The sequence below is a fragment of the Caenorhabditis remanei genome, chromosome I (assembly GCF_010183535.1).
Source record: "Caenorhabditis remanei strain PX506 chromosome I, whole genome shotgun sequence".
Taxonomy (NCBI): Eukaryota; Metazoa; Nematoda; class Chromadorea; order Rhabditida; family Rhabditidae; genus Caenorhabditis; species Caenorhabditis remanei.
This window is the reverse complement of record NC_071328.1, coordinates 2,969,237-2,993,848: the sequence shown is the minus strand read 5'-3', so window position 1 is coordinate 2,993,848 and position 24,612 is coordinate 2,969,237. Positions and strand designations below refer to the sequence as shown.

General features: G+C 38.3%; 3 protein-coding genes across 3 annotated transcripts; 1 reads left to right on the top strand and 2 right to left on the bottom strand.

The window, feature by feature from the left end:
* Positions 1 to 1,016: 1,016 nt before the first annotated feature.
* On the bottom strand, positions 1,017 to 2,631 carry GCK72_000399 (uncharacterized protein; the record flags this gene model as incomplete). Its single annotated transcript, XM_053722468.1, has 4 exons — positions 1,017 to 1,117; positions 1,757 to 1,834; positions 1,944 to 2,057; positions 2,514 to 2,631. 4 exons carry the CDS (start codon positions 2,629 to 2,631, stop codon positions 1,017 to 1,019), a joined length of 411 nt encoding a protein of 136 aa, XP_053591113.1.
* Positions 2,632 to 6,157: 3,526 nt separating this feature from the next.
* GCK72_000397 (uncharacterized protein) lies at positions 6,158 to 22,937 on the bottom strand (the record flags this gene model as incomplete). Its single annotated transcript, XM_053722466.1, has 16 exons — positions 6,158 to 6,272; positions 6,926 to 7,032; positions 7,085 to 7,226; positions 7,277 to 7,377; positions 9,924 to 10,841; positions 11,761 to 12,032; positions 13,071 to 13,396; positions 16,536 to 16,717; positions 17,379 to 17,542; positions 17,628 to 17,753; positions 18,936 to 19,096; positions 19,395 to 19,755; positions 20,427 to 20,508; positions 20,769 to 20,844; positions 22,630 to 22,803; positions 22,855 to 22,937. 16 exons carry the CDS (start codon positions 22,935 to 22,937, stop codon positions 6,158 to 6,160), a joined length of 3,390 nt encoding a protein of 1,129 aa, XP_053591111.1.
* GCK72_000398 (uncharacterized protein) lies at positions 17,415 to 19,137 on the top strand (the record flags this gene model as incomplete). Its single annotated transcript, XM_053722467.1, has 3 exons — positions 17,415 to 17,505; positions 18,535 to 18,716; positions 18,973 to 19,137. 3 exons carry the CDS (start codon positions 17,415 to 17,417, stop codon positions 19,135 to 19,137), a joined length of 438 nt encoding a protein of 145 aa, XP_053591112.1.
* Positions 22,938 to 24,612: the final 1,675 nt, after the last annotated feature.

Sequence of the window (24,612 nt, the reverse complement as noted above, 5' to 3'; positions counted from 1 at the left end):
GACTCTTATCTATTCCAGATCGGAGCATTCAAATTCATCCGAGAGGAAAAATGAAATCATGTGAAAAACTCGGTCTGTGTTCCTTGTTCTCTGCCGCGCACCTGTCACTTATCTTCTGGAAAATCTAATAGATGATATATCGATAGAGCAAAAAAAAAAAAAAATTCATGCAGACAGGTGTGACTCCTGTTCTCATTGTTCTTCACTTATCTCCATGGGAAATCTAATAGATGATGACAACCAGAGTTGCGCGGAATTCCGACTTCCGACTTCCATATAAGGAGTTTTACTTCCGACTTCCGACTTCCGGATAAGGAGTTTTACTCCCGACTTCCGACTTCCGGATAAGGAGTTTTACTCCCGACTTCCGACTTCCGGATAAGGAATATTACTTCCGACTTCCGTCATTCCAAAACTGTGGAAGAATACATTTCGCAGAAATACATGAAAAAAATGGTCAAACAGGACAGAAAATAGGTTTTTCGACAGCCAAAAACCAATTTTTCAATGATTTTAGCGAGTTTTATGATTTTTCTCTTGGAATTTGGAATATTTGCGAAAAAAATCTACTTCCGACTTCCAACTTCCGACTTCCGACTTCCAACTTCCAACTTCCGACTTCCGGCCGTTTTTACATTTCCGGCTTCCGACTTCCGGATAAGAATAATCATTTCCGACTTCCGACTTCCGTTTTAGAAAAAATCCCATCCGCACAACTCTGATGACAACTATGCCACAGCAGTCCTTTCTTTTTGGGCTGTCTGTTTATCATTACATTCGACCTACAGTACTGACCTAATGATACTTGGGTCTCACCACGCGTGCAACAGAGCGCATTTGAATTCAAATGACAAAAAAACACGATTCATTTATTTTATTTCGGGAGTGAGATGCACAGAAAGTGATTACAGAAAATGGAATGAATTATTAAAAGGCAGTGAGTTGGGCGGATAAAACAGATTATCTTGAAGGGGAATGTACCCGATATATATAGAGTTTTGAACTCATTGAAATTGTTAAATGAATCCAACTTCTTGAAGCCAGACAGCAGCAAAAACAATGATGATAATGAGGACTGGAATGCATACAGCGATTCCGACAATCCATCCGAGTGGTACTGAAAAATAGATTTAATTTTTGAACATAAGTAACAAATCAAAGTTCTGTCTCACAAATCTAATTTTTGGATATGTTGTAGATCAAAACCGGGGCTATATTTTTGTAGTTGATAGTGTTTTTCTAGCTATAAATGGTTTTAAGAAATGAAAGTTTTTGGTTTCCCTTATTGTCTAAATTACTCAAAATTATATTTACTGTGTAGATCAAAACTAGGTCTTTATTTTTCAAGTTGACAGTTTTTTGATAGCTCTTCACGCTTTCGAGATATGCGCCTTTAAATATTGGGAGGCGAGAGAGTGTGCGAAACGAGGAGGGTGTCTCGTTTCTCTGCGTCTCTCGCCTCGCCAACTCCATCGGCGCTGGACCGCCCATCTTTAAGTGCGCATATCTCAAAAGCGTGAATAGCTATCAAAAAGGTGTCAACTACAAAAATGAAGATCAATATTTGATCTACAAAATGCATATAAATTTGTAGTGCTCTGACAATAAATGAGACCATGGCGGGCTCTCAAAGTTGAGTAATTTTTCAAAATTTTCAAAATATTTTTTTCAGATTTTGTTTGTTTCTCTTTTTTTAATTTTTGAGTTGTTTCCGGATTATTTGTTTGATTTCAATTGTAGATCAAAAATCGATTACATTTCCTCTTGGTATTCTCCGGCAAAAAAGTGGTGATAGTGGTGGATGGCCGGGCGCGGAGTTCACATGCAAGTTGTCCTGAAAGTTGATTTTCAGGTAATCAAAGAGTTCGATTCTAGGCAATCACGCTGCTCCAGTTTTTTTCTTAATATAATCGGTGGAGCGCGCTTTCAAACTCATTCCTTACCTTGTTCCGGTTGCGGTTCTCTTTTGTATTCACACGCCAAACGAGCGTGTTCTCTGTCCCTGTCTTGTTGATAAGAGTGAACATTAGAGTTCCGGAGGATGGAGCTGGGACGGCCTGTAAGAATTTCCAGAAAAATTTCCAAAAACTTTGAAGAAAAAGGAATTGTGATAGCAAAAACAGCTTAAAAATCACTTTCCAGCCAAATAGAATATACCATTATGCTCGTTACAAAAAGCAAAAAAGAATAGGAGGAAAGAGGAATCGAACCCTGGTTGTTAGTTTGGCGGCCAGACTCCTTACCAGGTAAGCTATAGGTGCGGAAGAGAAGCGCGGCGGCGAGGGTGGTGATAACAGTGATGGTGGGCGGTGGCGGCGCCGCCGTTTCTACATAGCTCTTCATCCTGGGGTCTCATGGCGCAACCGGTAACACATCTGACCACCAAACTAGCGACCAGGGTTCGATTTTTTCTCCCTGCCAATCTTTTTTGCTTTTTTTACTGATCACAATGGTATATTTCTTTTGCGTTTTAGACAACGGGAAACCTGATTTCTAGAAGAAAAAAAACTTACTCTGCTCAACTGGCTCCCGTCGATATTCACACGAGATGTACTCTCTCCGCTCGCTTACCACCGGTGGGTGGGGAGATCGACGCTCGTATTTTTCGAACGTTTCACGGGGATCCAACATTCGGATTTCTCTGCAAAAATGGATTTTTAAAAGATTTTTCAAAATTTCGAAGAAAAAAAATTGTCAGTACCCCACGATGGCCGGCTCGAAATTTTTGAATGGATAGGGTTCATTGGTTAAGTATTCAACCATAAGAAACAAGGGAATGTAGGGAGAGATGAGAGAGTAGGGGTAGGTGGAGAGAGTGCAGAGAAAAAGAGGAAAAGAGCACACGTGAATGAGCATGTTGTCATGGGCGACGGAAAGAAGGAATAAAGAAAGAAAGAGAAAGGAAAGGGGGGCTTAATTAGGGGAAAAGGGGGAAAAGAGGAGAATTTCTCGGATTTCGATGTGTAGATCACAACAAAATGAGGGTCGGATTCACACAAACCTGGTTTACCAAAAACGTACTAGAGTCGACTCCAAAAAGAGAGGCCTAATAAATTCAAAACTTTGAGATTTTTAGTGAAAATCGCCAAACTTTGCGAGCCCATAAAAATGCACTCTGCTGTTCAATAGCTTTATAACTATATCGGTTGTGCAGATCAAACCTAGATCTCTATTTTTGTAGTTGACAACTTTTTAATAGCTATTCACGTTTTCGAGATATGCGCCTTTGAAGATATGCACCTGGAGAACAGCGCGAGGGAGAGAGGGGGAGACGCAGAGAAGCGAGAGACCCTCCTCGTTTCGCACGCTCTCTCGCCCTTCTTTTGACCGCTGACTTTGAGCGCCTGTATCTCAAAAGCGTGATGAGCTATCAAAAAACTGTCAACTAGAAAAATAAAGATCGTTTTTTGATCTACACAGTAAATATAAATTTGAGTAACATAGTCTATTGGGGAGACCGTGATGGGCGTTCAAAGTTGACCGATTTCCGTGCAATAGGAAACTGAAATCCTTTATATCTCAAAAGCGTAAAGAGCTATCAAAAAACTGTCAACTACAAAAATGTAGCCCTGGTTTTGATCATTAATATATTCAAAACTTAGACATGTGAGACAAAGCTCTGATATCTTACAAGGCTAACATCATTTGGAAGCTATAGATTCGAAATTTTTCAAAAAAAGTCAGTTTTTCATTGCCACGAGATGAAACAGAAGAAACTCAATCAATAATTTCGAAAATGAGAATCGAAACGAAGACAATTCGGAAGTGTCTTCTCCTCTTCCTCCGACGAGGTCATTCAGGTTGTTGTGTCTGGTGGAGAGGGAGGGACGGAGGGAACAACAATTGAAAACAGGTCTCTCTTTGGAAGAGAGATTTCAAACAGAGGATACGGAGAGAGAACAGAAAGAAATGGAAGAGGTGTCGAGTGGTGGTCAAATGAATAGAACTTGTGACACCGTTGGAAAAGTGAAAAGAGAAGTGAAAAGAGAAACATTTGTGTGTTTGGGAATAATGGGGTTATGATGATGGGAAATTGGAAAAAGTGACATTCATACTTTTTTTTATTTGGATGAAAACTGTTTTATTGTCGAAAAAGCCTTTCGCGCTCTACCGTAACCGAAGAGAATTGTGTGCAAAATTGAGAGACTCAGAGAAAAACGGAATTTCGGTGGAGCGCAGTTGTAACGAACTGTCCAGAGCTTATACACCATCGTAAGGCCTTGAAAATGCGCTCCGTCGCACAGGCAGAGTGGAGCGAAATGCGGTTTTTGAAATGGCGGAAAGCGGTCATATTCATACTTACAAACCGGGCCGTAACTCGCTTCAAACGCATTATCATGAGCTGAAAAATATACCAAAATGTAGATCTCGACCAGAGTTGCGCGGAATTCCGACTTCCGACTTCCGGATTCCGACTTCCGTTTTGAAAATTTTACTTCCGACTTCCGACATCCCATAATTGTGGAATTTCCGAAAAATAAATTTTGCAGAAATACAAGGAAAAATGGTCTAAACTTCCGTTTTAGAAAAAATCACTTCCGCACAACTCTGATCTCGACGAGTTCTATGTCACTGATATAATACGGGCCGGAGGGATATTCGTTAATGTGTCGCGGACCGGGCTAGAATGACTTTTTTGGCCATTTTCGCGTTTTTTTTGGCACTTTTTCCCGGCCCGCGACATATTAATAGCCATCCGGCCCAAATTATATCATAGACCACAGTCTCCCAAACCCCGAAAAACAACTGCAAGCAAAAGTTCTCAGTGGAGCGCAAAGGCCGCGCGCTACAGTAGTCAAAAATAATTTTTAAATTAATTTTTCGACTGAAAATTTTGATTTTATTCAAATTACGAACAATAAAGGAAATAAAAAGTGAAAATTGTCCATAACAAATAACGAGAAAGGCAAAAGCACCATTTCTGAAAAAAGAAAACTATGTTTGGAACGAAAATAAAGGCCCTGATACAGATCGAAGTTTTGGCCTGAAAAATCGGTTTTTCCATTATTTCTCGAAACTTATTCGGCAAAAAAGTGACCCATCCATAATAAATCAAGATCTATTTATTGCGGATTTTTTGAGCTATAATAGAGGTGGAAACGTCAAGAAATAGAGAGCTGGATACAGGTTGAAGCGGAGAATTCGCCAATAAATTTTGTGTAAAATTATAAAATGCAATACTCAAAAGACATGATATCATGGTTTTTAGAAAAATAATTGTTTTTTCTTGATGTATTCATCACATTAACCTTTATTGAAGTGGCTTTTTCATCTTTAGCTTTACGCCAAAAATTTAAAAAATTCACTTTTAGACCTGCCAATTTCTCAAATTTTTTGTTTCGTGAGGGGAGATCGAAAATTTCCTTGCAGTTCTTACTCGGAGTCTGGGAGACCGTGTAGACATAGAACTCGTCGAGGTCTACATTTTGGTATATTTTTCAGCTCATAACATTGAGTTTGAAGCGAGTTACGAGCCAGCCCGGGTCGGTCCGGTTTGCAAGTATGGTTACATGAAGCTCCGCCCAATGCGGAAATGTCAGTGTAATATTTGGTCAGTGTAGGTCTTGGTCACTGTAAGATTTTGGTAATTGTACAAAATTTTTTGCGCGATTTAAGTGCATTCTCAACCTTGGTTGCCAAGAGTTTTACGTTTATTTGTCGTATCGTTTGAAGCGCAGGCAATATGAACCGCGACGCGCACGCAACGCGACTCGAAAAAATTTCTTGAGATTTCGGTGAAGGGCTGTTATTCAAACTTTAATGTAGGAAAAAAACTTTTAAAAAATTAAGCAAACGCGCTCCAACGCAAAGTTCGACTCCGCGCCCAAAACAACCGGTTACTGTACTTAAATCGTCCGGAAAACTTGAAATTTATGTTTTTAGGGGGGCGGAGACTGAATTTCAAGTCAAAATTAAACATGTGACCCTAAAATTACGATGTTTACTTTCCTTGTTCTTCTAAACAACTAACCAAAATATGTTTTCTGTAATTCAAGTGGGTGATGTCATACATATTTAAAGAGAAAATTCTGAAAAATTCACAAGATCTGTAATTTTATAACCAGCAGTATCATATTCGGAGAGGGAATGAAATCATTAATAAAACAAATAAAGGCAAGGCATATATAAAGCGGGGAATTAAATGATAATCATCCAATCAATCCTCGTCCTCACTGAATTCGGTTGATCCGTTAGTTGGCACCACTCCGTTTTCCTCATCCTCAGCTCTCTTCATTCGTGCCTCCTGCTCTTTCTTCTCTTTCATTGCAAGGCTGAAAATTTGAGGTCGTTTGGGGGGAGATAAGAAAAAACTCGCTGCGAGTGACGCACCTGCGTTCGCCAAGCCGTTAAGATTACTAGCAGCGAGTGATTACTCGAAATTTTTGTATTGGCAGCGTGAAATCGTTCGTTCTCACTGCGAGCCGTCTGCTTGCGTGATCGCTGCGAGTTTACGTTTTTTCGAAACTCGCAGCGTAACTTATAGCGAATTTTCGTTTTGCTCACTGCAATTCGTTTGTTAAAACTCGCAGTGAATTATTTCCAACTCACTGCGAGTTTTCCCCTGCTTGCGAGCTCGCAGCGTACTTTTAGTGTGTTCGCTGCGAGCTTGCAGCGATTTTTTTCATACCAGCAGAGAGCTTGCGAGCTCGCAGCGTATTTTTCAGAACGTCTGCGTGCTCGCAGCTTATTCTTCATACTATCAGTAGGTTCGCGAGCTCGCAGTGAGTTTACGTTTACTCGCAGCGTATTTTTTTTGAACGCTTGCGTGCTCGCAGCGTATTTTTCAAAATGCTTGCAAACTCGCAGCGTATTTCCAACATCAGCAGTGAGTTTGCGAACTCGCAGCGTATTTTCGATATCAGCTGTGAGCTTGCGAGTTCGCAGCGTGATTCGTCTGACTCGCTGCGATTTTCTCAAAACTCACAATCTCTTCGACTCGACAAGTTTCATAAGTTGCTTCGAATCCAAGTCGAGAATTCGCTTCTTGTCCATATTCGCCTCAGTGTTGCCGAGAGCGTTCAGCATGATTTCCTGCAATAAAAATCGGTCAAAAAGTACAAAAAACCGCCAAAAAAAACCGTACAAAATCGTGTTGAGTCGCCTCGCCGATGAAGAACAACTCATCCTGGACGCCGGACCAATGCGCTTTCGTCGCCGTTCCGTTGTCGTTGTTTTGTGCCACGAAATTGACGTTTTTGACGGCGAATTGGGGCAAGTAGACTCCTCTGAAATTGAGAAAAAATGGGAATTTTCAGAAATTTCCGTGAAAACGTACCTCATTTTGTACGCTTTTCCAACGAGATGTTGACATTTGTGACACTTCAGAATACTGAGAGGTTGAGTGTCTTCGTTACGGTATGAAGGTGCTTTCTTTTGCTGGAAAAATGCGATTTTCAGAGATAGTTATACTGAAAATTCATATGTTTTGGGAATTTTTCAGTCAGAATTCATCGAAAATTCGGTAATTTTCACACAAACTATCATTGAAAGTCTTACATTTCTACAACTAATGAAAATTCTGTTTTTACAATTTCGAATAGGCGGCGGGACGTTTTGAAACCGAGACGTTTTGAAACCATGTCATTTCGACACCAAACGTGAAATGGTGTTTTGAAACTAGATAGCAGAGTGGCGCGGAAGAGTTTTTTCTAAAACGGAAGTCGGAAGTAAAATTTTGAAAACGGAAGTCGGAAGCCGGAAGTGGAAAAAACGCCCGGAAGTCGGAAGTCGGAAGTAGATTTTTTCACAAAGATTCAAAAACTCCTAGAAAAAGTTCATAAAATTCGCAAAAATCAGTGGAAAATTGATTTTTGGCTGTCGAAAAGCCTATTTTCTGTCCTTTTAGACCATTTTTCCTTGTATTTCTGCAAAATATACTTTTCGGAAATTCTACAATTATGGAATGACGGAAGTCGGAAGTAAAATTTTCAAAACGGAAGTCGGAAGTAAAATTTTCAAAACGGAAGTCGGAAGTAAAATTTTCAAAACGGAAGTCGGAAGTAAAATTTTCAAAACGGAAGTCGGAAGTAAAATTTGCAAAACTGAAGTCGGAAGTAAAATTTTCAAAACTGAAGTTGGAAGCCGGAATTCCGCGCAACTCTGCTAGATAGTTTCAAAACGTCTGGTTTCGAACTGTCACAGTTGCTAAATATCATGATTTCGAAACGTCCGGTTTAAAAATGGCTGGTTTCGAAATGTCATGGTTACGAAGCGTCAAAGTTGCCGATTGTCCAGACCAGAGTTGCATGAAAGTGAAATTTTCTTATCCGGAAGTCGGAAGCGATTTTCCTTATCCGGAAGTCGGAAGTCGGATGTGAAAAAACGCCCGGAAGTCGGAAGTTGGAATTAGATTTTTTCTCAAACTTTCAAAAACTCCAAGAGAAAAATCATGAAATTCGCGAAAATCAGTGGAAAATTGATTTTTGGCTGAAGAAAAGCCTATTTTCTGTCCCTTCAGACCAGTTTTCCATGCATTTTTGCGAAATGCACTTTTCGAAAATTCCAGTTATGGAATGACGGAAGTCGGAAGAAAAATTCCTCATCCGGAAGTCGGAAGTCGGAAGCGATTTTCCTTATCCGGAAGTCGGAAGTGAAAAAATGCCCGGAAGTCGGAAGTCGGAAGTCGGAATTCCAAACTCTGGTCCAGACAAGACGATTTGAAACCTAACTTTGGAGCCTAACTTTTCAGTGATTTTTTTTCATTTTTAGTGTCGAAATGTCATAGTTTCAAAACGGCAAAGTTGTCAAATGTCATAGTTTCGGAATGTTATGGTTTTAAAGCGTCCGGTTACAAAAAACATGGTTTAGAAATGTCTGGTTTTTAAGTTTGCCAAGTGTCATTGTTTCGAAACGACTAGTTTTGAAACGTCCCGGGCCAGACTGGCGCGGAAGTGATTTATTCTAAAACGGAAGTCGGAAGTCGGAATTCCGCGCAACTCTGGAACCCCGGCGCTTGTTAAAAAACTGAGATAGTTTTCGTGGACATTTCGAAATTGAGTAGTTTCTCTAAATCACCGAAAAATGAGTCATTTTGAGAAATTTAACAGAAAATTCTAATTTTTTCAGTGATTTTTCTCACATTTTTAGTACCGAAATCGTGGATTTTGTTATTGAAATGTCTAGGTTCGAAATGCCTGGTTTCAAAACGCCAAAGTTACCAAAATGCTCTAATTATACGTTTTGAAACGGCGCAGTTTTCAGCAGACTTGCAACGGGCCGGGCCGATTTGAGAATTTTCACCCCGGCCCGGGTCACAATAGAAAAATTTGAATTTTTATGTTTTTACATATCGATAAAACACAGGCTTATATAGGATGTTTGACCATTTTTGATGAAAATTAGAAAAAATTTCGAAAAAATTTTCGAAAAATTTTCCGAAATTTCTCTTGGCCCGGCCCGGCCCGGTCGGCCCGGATACAAAAATGGGAACCCGTTTTTACCAATTTTTTTTTTGAAATTTTTCGAAAAAATAGAGTAAAAATGCTTAAATTATCATACATATTCACATTTTTATTCAATTTTGAATTTTTACTCGGAAACTATACTTTTTTCAAAAAATTTCAAAAAATTTCCAAAAAAAATTCAAAAAATGTTTCGAAACGGGCCGAGATTTTTCCTGATTTTGGCCCGGCCCGGCCCGTGACAAGTCTGGTTTTTACATATCGATAAAACACAGGCTTATATAGGATGTTTGACCATTTTTGATGGAAATTTGAAAACATTTCGAAAAATTTCGTGAAAAAATAGTGCCCATTTTTTGGCTCCGGGCGACCGGGCCGATATTTTGCAAGTCTGGTTTTCAGTGATATTTCTCATATTTCGGCTCGAAATGTCTGGTTTTTGAATGTCAAAGACTCCCAAAGTAAAATTTTTAAAAGGTTTCCTGCAATTTTCAGCCCTTTTTCCCCCAACACAAAACTCACCGACTCAACGGAGACATTATCCCAAACCATCGGATGGAATGCCATATAATTCGATGACACCTTCTTAATATCCGTACTTTTACAGAACGTCCACTGACACTGCGCACAGTTCACTGTGAAGATATTCCGTCCGTTTCGTTCCATTTGTTGTTTCAACTCTGCCGCCTCCGCGGCTCGTTGTCTCTGAATGTCCACCGTAGCCTTGTGCACTTCCTTCTCCAACATCTTATTTCCATTCTGCTCAATAATTTTGACACATTGTCTCATAAATTTCTCGGAGAGCATCGCATTGCTCTCATCATTTTGAACTCGCGAGTGCACCGCGAGCAGCACCGATCTCGAGTTCTTCGCACGCGCACGTCCTCTTCTTTGCACTAATTGAATCGCCGACGCCGATGAGCAATTATATTTGATAATTAGGTTACACGAAGTCACGTCGAGACCCTCTTCCACCACCGACGTCGCCACAATCACTTTCAGTTTTCCACTATTAAACTGCTCGAGGACTCGTTGTTGCTCCTGTGGACTTTGCTGCACGGATCCTGTATTATTGGTTCCCAGTACGTAGCCGACTGTCTTCTGACGTGTCGTTGTGTTCAAAAATTGCTCCAGAATTCCAGATTCATTAAGGAACTCGCTGACGCGTTGAGCCGTGTTTCGTTGGGTGACGAAGATGATGACACGCGAGTCGGGTTGCTCTTTGAATTGGTTTACCAAAGTTGTCTTTAATTTTTTCACAATTTCCGGCTCAACTCCTTCGGATCGTTGTTTCAGTGGGTCGTAGACTTTGTCAGTGAGGAAATCACTGAATTGATCCAATGTGTGCTCACTATTCAGCTGTCGAATCGACTCTTCCATGAAGTTGAAGGCGACCATTGCTGGCATCACATCGACGATTCCGCGAGCTTCGATGTACACCTGGAAATTGGGTTTTTTTTGCAATAAAAATACGATTTTTTGGTCGAAAATACAGCAAAATTTAAGTTTTTTGCTATAAATCGATTCAAAAAGCCATGGAGCATGGAGCTCAGTCTGAAAATAAGTCTGAAACGAGTTATGCTCCTTGTCGTGCATTTTTTTCAGTTTATTTCAATAAAGAATCTTTCGGAGCGTAAATCTACACAGAACGTCTCGTAAATCTACACGGAAGTGCGTAAACCTAAACAACGACTCTGTAAATCCACATTTGACAAGCGTAAATCAACACGAAGATCCTCGTAAATCTACACAGAACGTCACGTAAATCTACACGGAAGCGCGTAAATCTACAAAACTCCCCGTAAATCCACATTTAACAAGCGTAAATCTACAAAACTCCCCGTAAATCTACACAGAACATCTAGTAAATCTACACGGAAACGCGTAAACCTACACAACAACTCCGTCAATCCACATTTAACAAGCGTAAATCGACACAGAACGTCTCGTAAATCTACAGGGAGGCACGTAAACCTACACAACTACTCCGTAAATCCACATTTAACAAGCGTAAATCGACACAAAGATCCTCGTAAATCTACACGGAAACGCGTAAACCTACACAACGACTCCGTAAATCCACATTTAACAAGCGTAAATCTACACGAAGATCCTCGTAAACTTAATAAATGTGCCCGGAGATCCCGTAAATCTACAAAACTCCCCGTAAATATACACAACGCGTCGTAAATCTACACCAAGGGCCGAAATTGGCGGCATGGAGCATTATAAGACTAATTTAGGTCGTTTTGAGACGATTTTGAGCAGTTCTAAGCGATTTCAAACCCATTTTCGTCGATTTTCAGCAAAATTTCGCCAATTTTAAGCCATTTTTGAGCGATTTCCCGCCGAAACTCACCCTAATATACTTAGTCCACTTCTGTGCGACCATTTTATCCGGCGTGTTCAACTTGTTCAAATCCTGAATGAGACTCTGCACAAGTGACTCGTAAAGCATGAATTCCTTCGGTTTCGCATTCTTAAAACTACGGAATGAGCCGGCCGGGAAGCAGTTGTGACGAGATTTCGACAGTTTCTCCAGCTCCGCGACCAGTTTATAGTGTTTCGTATTCAGATAGTTATCGATGTGTGAGCGGAGCACATTTTCACCCGGTTGCACCACTTCGATAGCTGAAAATTAGCGATTTTTTCAAAATTTTGGCTGAAAAACTTGGTTTTTAGAACGTTTTTAGAAGATTTAGGCAACAAAACGATAGGAAAATACTATTTTTCAGCAAAATGACAGTAAATCAACCATTTCTTCACGACTTGAGAGTTTTTTCCGGTTTTTAAAGAAATCTATTCGCTCGGCACACAGTTCTTACAACTGCGCTCCACCGAAATCCCCTTGAAAAATGTATCTTTTTCTCTGAGTCTCTTAATTTAGCACAGAATTTTCTCGCGGTTTCGGTAGAGCGCGGTTGTAAGAAGCGAGTGCGCTCTATTGGACTTACTGGGGGAGAAAGAGTGAGATGGAGCGCACTTGCATTCAAAATTAGTTCAAAATACAACAAATTTTTGTAAAACTAACTCAGGAACACTAAAAATTGAGGAAAAAAGCAATTTTTGATAGAAAGAAACTCGAAATCTGAAAATATAAGAAAAAAAAACCGTCCGGAAATGATGTCAAGCTAATTTTTAGTCAAAAATCTTCAATTTTATCTGAAAATCTTTTGAAAAACATCATAAAAATCGTGATTTTTTCGGTTTTTTTCATATTTTCGCAATATTTTGTGTCAAAATTTCAACAACAAAAAACTGACTGTCTGACACAAAAAATTATTTTAAAATTCACAAATTTTCAGTCAAAATTCGTCGTTTTTGACCAATTTCAGGTCTGAAAACGCTTTTTTTTCACCGAAAAAACAGGGAAAATCAGTTTTTCTTGTTTAGAAAAAAATTTTTATCTTAAAAATGATGAAAATCAATAATTTTTTGCTGAAAAAAAGTTAAATTTCAGTAAAAATGGTGAAATTTTGTATGTTTCAAAAGAAAAATTTAATTTCTGACATTTAAAATGAAATTTTTTTTATGTAAAATTATATAGTTTTGGGCATTTTCAGCTATTTTTCAGCTATTTTTAGTTATTTTCAACTATTTTTAGTTATTTCTAGCTACTTTTCAGCCATTTTTCAGCAATTTCCAGCAATTTTCCCCTCATAAACTCACTATCATCCGGTTTCGAGACATATTTATTGAGTTCATCAATACTCGACTGATGAGTGATCGTACTCAAATGTGGTGCATTCAACAGAGCAAGCATACTGTAGATACCATTCAACATTGAATTAATATCCGTTTGTTGCGATGCATTCACATTCAATGAAGCCGTCAGACCGATGATTTGTGGCTTATCGTATTCCCATTCTTGGACGATACGGTTGAGATTCACGTATGCGTGATTTCCAGTTGTATAGTGAACTTCGTCGAAAATCATCATTGAGAAGTCACTCACGTAGAGACGTTCGTTACGGCGGACAGATTGCAGCATGTTGCTGGAAATGGTGGGAATCAGAGTTGCATGGAAGTAAACTCGGAAGTTAGACGGAAGTGAGTTTTATTTCGACAATATTAAACGAACTGCAAAAATATGAAGTGAATACGTTGTATTGATGGTATTACTACCTTTCGAACATAAAACATCCGAAATTTTTCTTATCCCCTACCAGTAGACCTGAAAAAGTCTTCACTTCCATACTTGCAACGGGCCGGGCCGGGCCGGGCCGATTTGAGAATTTTCACCGGCCCGGCCTGGCCCGGCCCGGCCCGGTCGGCCCGGGTCACAGTACAAAAATTTGAAAATTTGAATTTTTTTGATTTTTTCGCAAAAAAATCGAATTTTCGACTATGTTTTTACATATCGATAAAACTCAAGTTTACATAGGATTTTTGACTATTTTTGACGAAAATTTCAAAAAATTTCAAAAAATTTTGTGAAAAAATTGTGCTCATTTTTTGACTCCGGGCCGGGCCGATATTTTGCAATTATGCTCACTTCCGACTTCCGACTTCCGGGTTTCAAATTCGGCTGCTTTTTCATGTCTACTGGTAGGGAATAGGTAAAATGTTGGAATTTTTTTGCTCGAAAGGTAGGAATACCATCAATACAACATATTAACTTCATATTTTTGAAGTTCGTTTCATATTGTCAAAATAAAACTCACTTCCGTCTAACTTCCGAGTTTACTTCCGTACAACTCTGGGGGGAATAATTGGAATGTTCATAGTTGTCAAGACCCGGGCAAATTGGCGCGAAAGTCAAATTTTCAAATTTTTTCGCGAAAAAGTCTAATTTTCGACTATCATTCAGAATTAGAAGGAGTTCTGGAAAATTGTAAAAATTGTCATTTTTTCGATGAAAAATTGAACAAATTTCGAAAAATAAGAGCCATTTTTTGCAGCCGGGCCTTGAAAATTTTCTACCGGCCTGGGCATTGACAACTATGGAAAAATGGAAAAATGAAAATTTGAGCATAGCTCCCGCGTCAGAGTGGCAAGTGCGCTCTACTGTTAACCCGGTATACGGTATAAATTCTGCTATTTTTAAACAGAAAATAACAAATTAAATAATTAATACCAGATTAGCAGTAGAGCGCATGTGCCATAGGATGACCATCGATTACTAAGAATTTTCGAAAATTTTGAATTTAAAAACGTCAAAATCGCGCCAGGCAGCTAAAACAACACGATTTCCAGTCTAGACCAGTTTTCATGGTTCAAAATCAAAAAAATATAAGAAACAACCCGTCCGGAAATGATCTGACAAGGGAATGACCCTGAGTGTCCCCCAAGTTTCTCAACGATGTTTTCACCAAAGATAGGTCTTACCGAGACTAGAACAACACAATATGTTTTAGGTGCAACAAACTCGATTCCAGCGAATGGCAAACATTTTTCATTTTTCTCAAAATTTTTTGGTCGAGTCACTTTGAGGCATCGTAACTTTGTTCATTTTGAAGGATTTCATAAAATTCAAAGTGTTATAAAAAGGTGAAGATGTGGGCTATAAAAAAGCTAACAGGACCTTTTTACTAAAACTGAAACCTGGGAAGATACAAATCAAAACGTAAAAATTGACAGTACTCATGAAATCAGAAAGTGCCCATTTTCGAAAAAAAGGTCTCGGGGGACCATGTCTATTCGATTCCACGTGTTGAGTGAGGTACACATACATGTTCAAATATATGGCTCACCTTTCATTTTAGAGACTTATTTTCAATTTTTCAAGTTTTAAAGCCATTTCCACGTATCCCTATACATGAAAATCGTTAAAAATTAATAGCCGGATTTGTTTTATTTGCGATCATAGAGTTATCAAAACATGATATTGGTTTACAAAAACCGTGTTTTGGCATGTTTCAACAATATTCCGCCATCATCTGTGTTTTCGCGTTTTCAGTTGAAAACTCGAACGTATAGGGATACGTGGAAATGGCTTTAAAACTTGAAAAATTGAAAATAAGTCTCCAAAATGAAAGGGGAGCCATATATTTGTACATGTATGTGTACCTCACTCAACACGTGGAATCGAATAGACATGGTCCCCCGAGACCTTTTTTTCGAAAATGGGCACTTTCTGATTTCATGAGTACTGTCAATTTTTACGTTTTGATTTGTATCTTCCCAGGTTTCAGTTTTAGTAAAAAGGTCCTGTTAGCTTTTTTATAGCCCACATCTTCACCTTTTTATAACACTTTGAATTTTATGAAATCCTTCAAAATGAACAAAGTTACGATGCCTCAAAGTGACTCGACCAAAAAATTTTGAGAAAAATGAAAAATGTTTGCCATTCGCTGGAATCGAGTTTGTTGCACCTAAAACATATTGTGTTGTTCTAGTCTCGGTAAGACCTATCTTTGGTGAAAACATCGTTGAGAAACTCGGGGGACACTCAGGGTCATTCCCTTGTGAGGCTAATTCTAGGTCAAAAATCGTCAATTTTGTCTGAAAATCTCTCAGAAAAACGTGTTTTTGGCATATAAAATGACCATTTTTACAGTTTTCACAACTTTCTACTCATAATTCAGCTAGATTGTTCAAAAAAGTTAATTGTCTTCGAAATTGCTGAAAGCTGACTTTCAGATATAAAAAATCATGTTTTTCACAACTTTTCACTCAAAATTCGCCGTTTTGACCAATTTCACAGGGATGTGCCTATGGAGGCGCTTTGGGCGCTGAAAGATTTCAAAGTGGGCGAAAATGCGACGAGAGAGAGTGTGTAAAATCGAGAGCGTGTGTCTGCGTCTCTCCATGTCGCACACTCTTTCTCGTCGCATTTTCAAATTTCGGCTGAAAATGCGAGGCGCTCAACGCCACCCGGGCACAGACCTGCAATTTCAGGACTGAAAACGAGATCTTTCCCTGAAAAAACCAACAAAATCTGTTTTTCGGCATCAAAACGTTACTTTTCACCGATTTCCAGCTGAAATTCACAGATTTTCGACAAAATTTCAATTGAATCAACGGTTACACTAAAAAATCAGAAAATATAAGAAAAAATCCGTCCGGAAATGACCTCAGGCTCACTTTAGGTCAAAATCGTCAATTTTGTCTGAAAATCTCTCAGAAAAAACGTGTTTTTGGCATATAAAAATGCCCATTTTTCACAGTTTTCACAGATTTCCCAAAACTCACATCAAAATCTGTGGTGTCATAACGACAATATGTGATGCGAGTACATCATCCCGTCTTCCCTCTCCACTATCACTTTTCTCTGATCCATGGAATCCATTGACCACATATTTTCCATTACAATATTTCAAGAAACGCTCTTTTTGCTGAGTGACGAGCGGAATTTTCGGGACGACGAGGACAACCTGAAAATTCGAATTTCAGCGTGAATTTTTGAATTTTCTCTTGGAAACGCGCCAAAGGCACGCCAGGTTTCCCTAAAAATCCCATTTTTAAACAATTTTTAGCTGAAAATCAACGAAAAATCTTGTTTTCTGCACTAAAAACGCAATTTTTGATTCAAAATGAAGCAATTCCATTTAAAAAATTCAAACGTTTAGGCGCAAAATGTGGAAATCGTGTGGTTTTCTTCGAAAAAAAAGCAAAAATTTGAATTTTCAAATTTTCAACTGGAAAGTTTCCTGTGGAAATGCGCCAACGGCACGCCAGATTTGTTGAAAAATTTGGTTTTTCCTTGTTAAAATCGATATTTTAAAAAGATTTTCAGGGGAACATATCGATTTTTAAGCAATTTTTAGCTGAAAATCTTGTTTTCGACACTAAAAGCACAATTTTTCAAGTAGTCTCCTTCGAAAAACTGCAAAACTTTTCGAATTTTCGACTTTTCTGTTGGAAACGCGCCAGCTTTCCCTAAAAATCGCATTTTAAACAATTTTGAACTAAAAAAAACCCTATTTTTAGCTTTAAAAAATCTACTTGAAATCTTGTTTTCGACACTAAAAACGCAATTTTTCATTCAATTTCATTGAAAATCTCAAATTTCTCACTCTGGAATGCTCTCCAAACGCTTCTCTTCTCGAGATATGCTTCATCGCCGCATAAATGGCCACTTCCGTTTTTCCTGAGCCAGTCGGAGCAATGATTACACAGTTTTTTTCCTTCGAGAGCCGTCTGGACGAGTTCCTCTTGATAAGTACGGAGAACCAGTTCGCCCGCTTCGAGTGATGGATCTGGAAATGGGAAATTATGGATTTTTTAGTGATTTTCAGGTAGAAATCAAAAGAAAGTCTGAAAAAATCGATATAAATTCCTTACTGAATCCATTATCCTTTGGTTGTGGTCGAATTGTTTGGAATATTTGCTCTCCAACAGCTTCCTCATTGACTTGTTGTCCTTTGAGCACTTGGAGACGAAGACGATCTCTTTCCTTGTCACGCTCCTCTGAAAATTGCAGATTTTTGATGCTTCGAATTTCTGATCGTTTCGTGTAGTTTCAGTATTATTTCAGCCGTATTTAACTTAATTTGGCCCTTATTCGTCTCATTTTTTTGGTTTTTAAAGCCAACTCTAAACCTATTACACACCAGTGTTGTTGGGAATTCCGACTTCCGACTTCCGGGTTTTTTTCACTTCCGACTTCCGACTTCCGGATAAGAAATTTCACTTCCGACTTCCGACTTCCGGATAAGGAATTTTATTTCCGACTTCCGTCATTCCATAACGGTGGAATTTCGGAAAAGTAAATTTCGCAGAAATACATGGAAAAATGGTCTAAAAGGACAGAAAATAGGCTTTTCTTCAGCCAAAAACTAATTTTCCACTGATTTTCGGCAATTTTATGATTTTTCTCTTGGAGTTTTTGAATATTTGCGAAAAAATCTAATTCCAACTTCCGACTTCCGACTTCCGACTTCCGACTTCCTGGCGTTTTTTCACTTCCGACTTCCGACTTCCGGATAAGAAATTTTACTTCCGACTTCCGACTTCCTGATAAGAAAAATCACTTCCAACTTCCGACTTCCGACTTCCGGATAAGAAAATTTTCACTTCCCAACATCTCTGTTACACACTATACCTAACTTGTATCAATTTCGCCTATTTTAAGCCGTTTTTGACTCAATTTTTCAAATGTTTACATAATATCCAGTCACTATCTTTATTCCAGACTTTCCAGGTCGTCCCGGAATGAAATTTTTGAACATTTTCACTAGTTTTTTTCCAGTTCCATCACTCGAAGCGGGCGAACTGGTTCTCCGTACTTATCAAGAGGAACTCGTTCAGACGGCTCTCGAAGGAAAAAACTGTGTAATCATTGCTCCGACTGGCTCAGGAAAAACGGAAGTGGCCATTTATGCGGCGATGAAGCATATCTCGAGAAGAGAAGCGTTTGGAGAGCATTCCAGAGTGAGCAATTTGATATTTTTTTAGAGAAATACGCACTGAGTCCGCAAACAGGTTTTTAGTGTCGAAAACAAGATTTTCTGTAGATATTCAGCTAAAAATTGCTCTAAAATCGTTTTTTTCAGCTGAAAATGTTCAAAAAACCGATTTCGACAAGGAAAAACTCAGGGCGCCGGTTAAAAAAATAATTTGAGAGCCCCCCGTTATGTGAGTGCACTGTACCAAGTTCCTCTGAATATTTGCTATTCAAAAAGTGAAGAGCCGATCGGTTGGCTGCATCGTGTCTCATCGCGTCGAGCAGTCCGTAGTACCATTCATCACGGTCTTCTGGTTTACGGTGTGTCATGTCGAATCCGGGAATCGTCAAGAAGAGAATCAGGGTTCTGGAAACCAAATTGAGTTTTATAACGTTGACGAACAATAGGGAGTTTAATTTTACGAATAAACCTCACTTTTCCATTTTTCTTGCTATTTTTCGCACATAAAATCGGATTTAGTGAGCCCCCGGCGTTCGCTTTCAGCGGGTTGTGCACCGAATTACAAAGTTCTTGAAATATGAAAATGAACTCGCCGAAACTCATACATTATTCTATGAAAATATCATATTGACCTTGTTAGTCCACCTTTAATTATTTGTGAATTTCAAACGCCGGCCGGTTCGCAAGTATGCTAAAAACGAACTTATGAATGCTCCACTTGACAGCTCTCTGCCTTTGTTCCTCTCCATTCTTATCTTTGACAATTTCGAAGACAGGTCCCTCGTCAAGCATCTCCTTCACAAGATCCGTATGAACCATATTCTCATTGTCATTCACTTCCTGTGCGAGAGTTTCGTATTCCTTTGTGCAATGAGGATTATTCCCAAAGTGTTTCATAATGATCATTCCACGTGCCGATCCGGCGATTCGATCCAATTTCTGCATTCCGAATCTATCGTTTTTCAACTCTTTCTCCTCGTAAAACTTCTCTTTGAATGTTTCATGAGTCACCCAGTTCGTTGGAAGATCTCTCCAATGGGATGTTCCATATACTTGCTTGCAGTCTGCAAATTTTGAAGAATCAAGAAATGTGTGCATTTTTCCCAAATTTCAAACAAAAAATCATCTGAAAACTCTCATTTTTTTCATCATTTTCAGCCTAGTTTCTTCACTTTTAGAAGGGAATTTCAGAAAATTGAGAATATGTTTTAAAGTGTGTAGAAGAAGATTATGAACATTCCTATGGAAAATACTCAAAAAACCCCTTATAAACCGCAAATTTCAGCACCAAAAATGGTCAAAATTGGACACTGCTGGCCGAACTTTTTTGTTTTTGTGTTTCTAGGCCACCGAAAGTTCTTCCACCCGTCCGTTTCGCCATTATTGTTGCATTTCAACTTGTTTTCAGTGTTGTCTGCTTAATAACAGTAAACGGAATGGTGGAAGAACTTTCGGTGGCCTAGATACACAAACACAAAAAAGTTCGGCCAGCAATGACCAATTTTGACCATTTTCGGGCTGAAAATTCGATTTTCTGAGCAATAGTAATAGGCAAATGCTTTCTTCATTCAGATTTCCTCCTAGAATCCATAAAAATCACTGAAAATTTTCAAAAAATCATAATTTCTAATGGAAAATGTTCATTTAAAACCGGAAAAAAACTATCAAAAAACCAATTTTGGAGCAGATTTTTCAGTTACGGCAAAATTCCTTCAATAATTCAATATTCACTCACTCTCATACATCAATCGATCGGCAATTCGAAGACCTTCCTCGTTGAAGAGAACATTCTTCAAGAAGTATTCAGCGTATCTTCTCTGGAAAAAATGACAAAAAAAAGTGAAATTGAAGTAAAAAAACATTGATTTTTATGGAAATTCTGAATCGATAAAACCGGAAATTTCAGTTCTTGAAGAAACCAGGGGAAAATTAGATTCAATATGGTGATAAATCTGATTTTCAGCGCAAAATTACAGATTTTCCTGATAAAACCTTCAATTTTTGATCTTTTACGCTTTGAATTTGAGCTAAAAAACTTAAATTTCCACTCAAAATCAAACGATTCTATCTCCCTTACCCTCTGAACTTTGTACTTATGCTCATGTCGCATTTTGAGATAAGTCTCCGCCTGTCGTTGCGCTTTCTCATCGACTCTGAAATAAAATTATTGTACTTTCTAATAAAAGGGCTTTTTGGCATTGGAAAACTACATTTTTAAGCAAAAATTGAGTTTTTTAGATTGAAAACCCATAAATTTGGATCCGGGACGGTTTGAAACCCCTCTTTCGGTCAAAATGAGTCTGTATGTGTGTCCGGATGTCCGCCGGGACAGAAAATTGAATTTTTGGGTCAAAAATCTGTAGAAAAACATATTTTCAAGCAAAAATTGAGTTTTTTTGGATTGAAAATCCACAAATTTGGCTCCGTTTGAAGCCGATTTATTCACGTTCAGTTTTGAAAAGATCCGAAAATTTCACCATTTTATTGGATTTTGAACAATTTTTAGCAAAATTTCTAGAATCCATAAGAAAAATCAGCGGCAGGACGGTTTCATAACTAGACATTTGGAAACCGGACCGTTTTGAAACCAGGCATTTCGAAAATCCGTCCGAATTGGTCCAAAATAACCCTTTTTCGGTCAAAATGAGTCTGTCTGTGTGTCCGGGAAGTCCGGATGTCCGCCGGGCAGAAAACTGAATTTTCGGTTAAAAAATCTGTTGAAAATCCTGTTTTTCAAATCTAAATGCGCGAAAATCCGTCAAAACCTGAGTTTTTCGAGTCAAATGTGTCTGTCTGTGTGTCTGTAATGTCCGAATGTCTGAAATTGAAAATTGGAGGTTTTGAAGGTATTTTTGAGGTAAAAATGGACGTTTTTCGATGGAAAATTGGCAAAAAAATTGTAAAAAATGCGGTTTTTACAAAAAAAATCGGCTAATTTACAATATAATGGGCGGATTTTTTTGGGAATTAAAAACCGTGTCGCATTTTTCATTCACGTTCAGTTTTGAAAAGATCCGAAAATTTCACCATTTTATTGGATTTTGAACAATTTTTAGCAAAATTTCTAGAATCCATAAGAAAAATCAGCGGCAGGACGGTTTCATAACTAGACATTTGGAAACCGGACCGTTTTGAAACCAGGCATTTCGAAAATCCGTCCGAATTGGTCCAAAATAACCCTTTTTCGGTCAAAATGAGTCTGTCTGTGTGTCCGGGAAGTCCGGATGTCCGCCGGGACAGAAAACTGAATTTTCGGTTAAAAAATCTGTAGAAAAACATATTTTTCAAATCTAAATGAGCGAAAACCCGTTAAAATAAGATTTTTCCGAGTCAAACGTGTCTGTCTGTGTGTCTGTAATGTTCGAATGTCCGAAATTGAAAATTGGAGGTTTTGGAGGTACATTTAAGGTAAAAATGGACGTTTTTCGGTGGAAAATTGAATAAAATCTGTCAAAATCTGTTAAAAATGCGGTTTTTGCAAAACAAACGGCTAAATTCCAATTAAATGGAATTTATTCACGTTTAGTTGTTTTGAAACGTCCCGGTTTCCAAAAATTTCACCATTTTATAGGATTTTGGCCAAATTTTTTAGCAAAAACCTAATTTTTTAGTAGATTTTGATCAATTTTTGCCATTTTTTCATCGAAAAACGTCAATTTCTACCTGCAAAACCTTCATTTTGTCATAATTTTCAGTTTCGGACATCCGGACACTACAGACACACAGACAGACTAGAAAAAATCATATTTTAACGGATTTTCGCACACTTTGATATAAAAAATCGTTTTGACCGAAAGTGAGGGTATTTTGGACGGATTTTCAAAACGTCTCGGTTTCGAAACGTTCCGGTTTCCAAAAATTTCACAAGTTTATCGGATTTTGGCCAATTTTTATCGAAATTTCGACAAAATTTCAGCGCCAGACTTGAAAAAACGGACTTGCTGGCTCTCAATTTCTTAAAATCCGGGTCCGTCGTGAAGGAGGGCATCTCCTCGGTCATTTTCTCAACCGCCTCCGCCAATTTCTTCTCGGGAAACAACGATTGAAACAGTTTGAAGTAACCGAATGCCCCTTTTTCCATACTTGCAATGCAAATGTCCAAGAATTTCCATCTGAAAATCGAAAAATCGTTGAAAAATGATAGAAAACGGTGAATTTTTTACTTCAAAAGGCGAAAATACGCCGGAAAATGATCATCCTCGAATTTCAAATGTTGATTCGACTTGTCGTGGTCTTCGTAACTCATTTTTTGGTGTTTTTGACAGTTTTTTTCACCTGAAAATGGAAAAAATCGATAAAAATTGACTAAAATAGCCAAAAAATGAACAATTTAAGACTGAGCAACCAAGAGAAAAGCTTCGTTTTCACACAAAATAGGGAGATGGCCGAGTTTTCGCAGTGGCCGAGTTTTATGAGAAAACTCGGCCACCACGATTTTTTCAGATTAAGCAGGTGGTTTTTGACATTTTTAAAGATGATAAAGCGCGAGAAATTGAAGAATGATAAGATACAGATGTAGAGAATTGAATTATCTATCGATTAAGCTAAAATTTCGAGATTTTCGTGGAGAAATCGGGTTTTTACACTAGAAAAACTAATTTTATGGAATTTTCATTCAAAAATTGTAATTTTAATTGTGAAAAGTGATGATTTTTTCATTTTCAGAAGCCTGACTGCGTTATCCACCCATTCAAATACAAAAAATACTAGTTTCCGACATTATTTCAGGTCAAAATGGCAATTTTTCATTTCGATCAGAGTTGAGCGGAATGCGATTTTTGAAATGGCGGAAGGCGGAAGGCGGAAAGCGGAATAAAAAAAATTTCGGCGGAAAGCGGAAAGCGGAAGGCGGAATTCCGCTCAACTCTGATTTCGATTTCGTAAAAATCTAAAATTTTTTCTATTTTTCAACAAAATCAAACGAAAGATAGCTTAACACATGCGCCAGAAGTTTTTACGGACATTTTTTTCAATTTTTTGTTATTTTCTCGGAAACTATTAGCAGTCCTCCCCTTTTACAACCGCGCCCCACCGCAAACGAGAGAGTATCGTCAAAAGAGACGCAGATTTTTACAGTTTTTGACCCATTTTCGCTATTTTTTAAAAGTTTTTTCGTAAATGATTTTGAAAAACAGCGAAAATGAGTCAAAAACTGTGAAAAATTTGTGTTGGCGCGAGAAAAAAAGAAAAAACTCTGCGTATCTCTTGCAGATACTCTCTCGTTTGCGGTGGAGCGCGGTTGTAAGAGGAGGTGGGTTGCTAATGAAGAGCAAAATTGAAAATCCGTCTATTGCAAATGTGTTAAAACTTCTGGAACACGTTTTAAGCTATCGTTCGTTTGATAATGTTGAGAAATGAGAAAAATTTATAGATATTTACGGAATCGAAATGAAAAATTGCCATTTTCACCTGAAATAATGTCTGAAACTAGGATTTTATGTATTGAATGGGTGAATATTGCTATTTAATGTTGATTTTCACAAAGGTTATGAGATTTTCTAGTAAAATCGTCTCGTTTTCACAATTTTTAAATGAAAATTCCAACTTTTTTCTGCAAATTCGGATATTGGAAATGTGTAAAACAGAGTTGAGCGGAATTCCGCCTTCCGCCTTCCGCCTTCCGCTTTCCGCCACTTTTTTCTTTCCGCCTTCCGCTTTCCGCTCTCCGCCGAAAAATGTTTTGTTCCGCCTTCCGCTTTCCGCTTTCCGCCAAACATTTTCCTATTTCCGCTTTCCGCCTTCCGCCTTCCGCTGTTCAAAGATTTTTTCCTCAGCTTGAAAAATTTGATCACCTATTCCAATTTACTGATATTTTTGTGGTTTTTTGCAGCAAAGCTATCAGTTTTTATCAAAAAAACAAAATTTAACTCAAATTTAACCATTTTAGTGTTTTTTACTACAAAATAATGCCAAAATCGTAT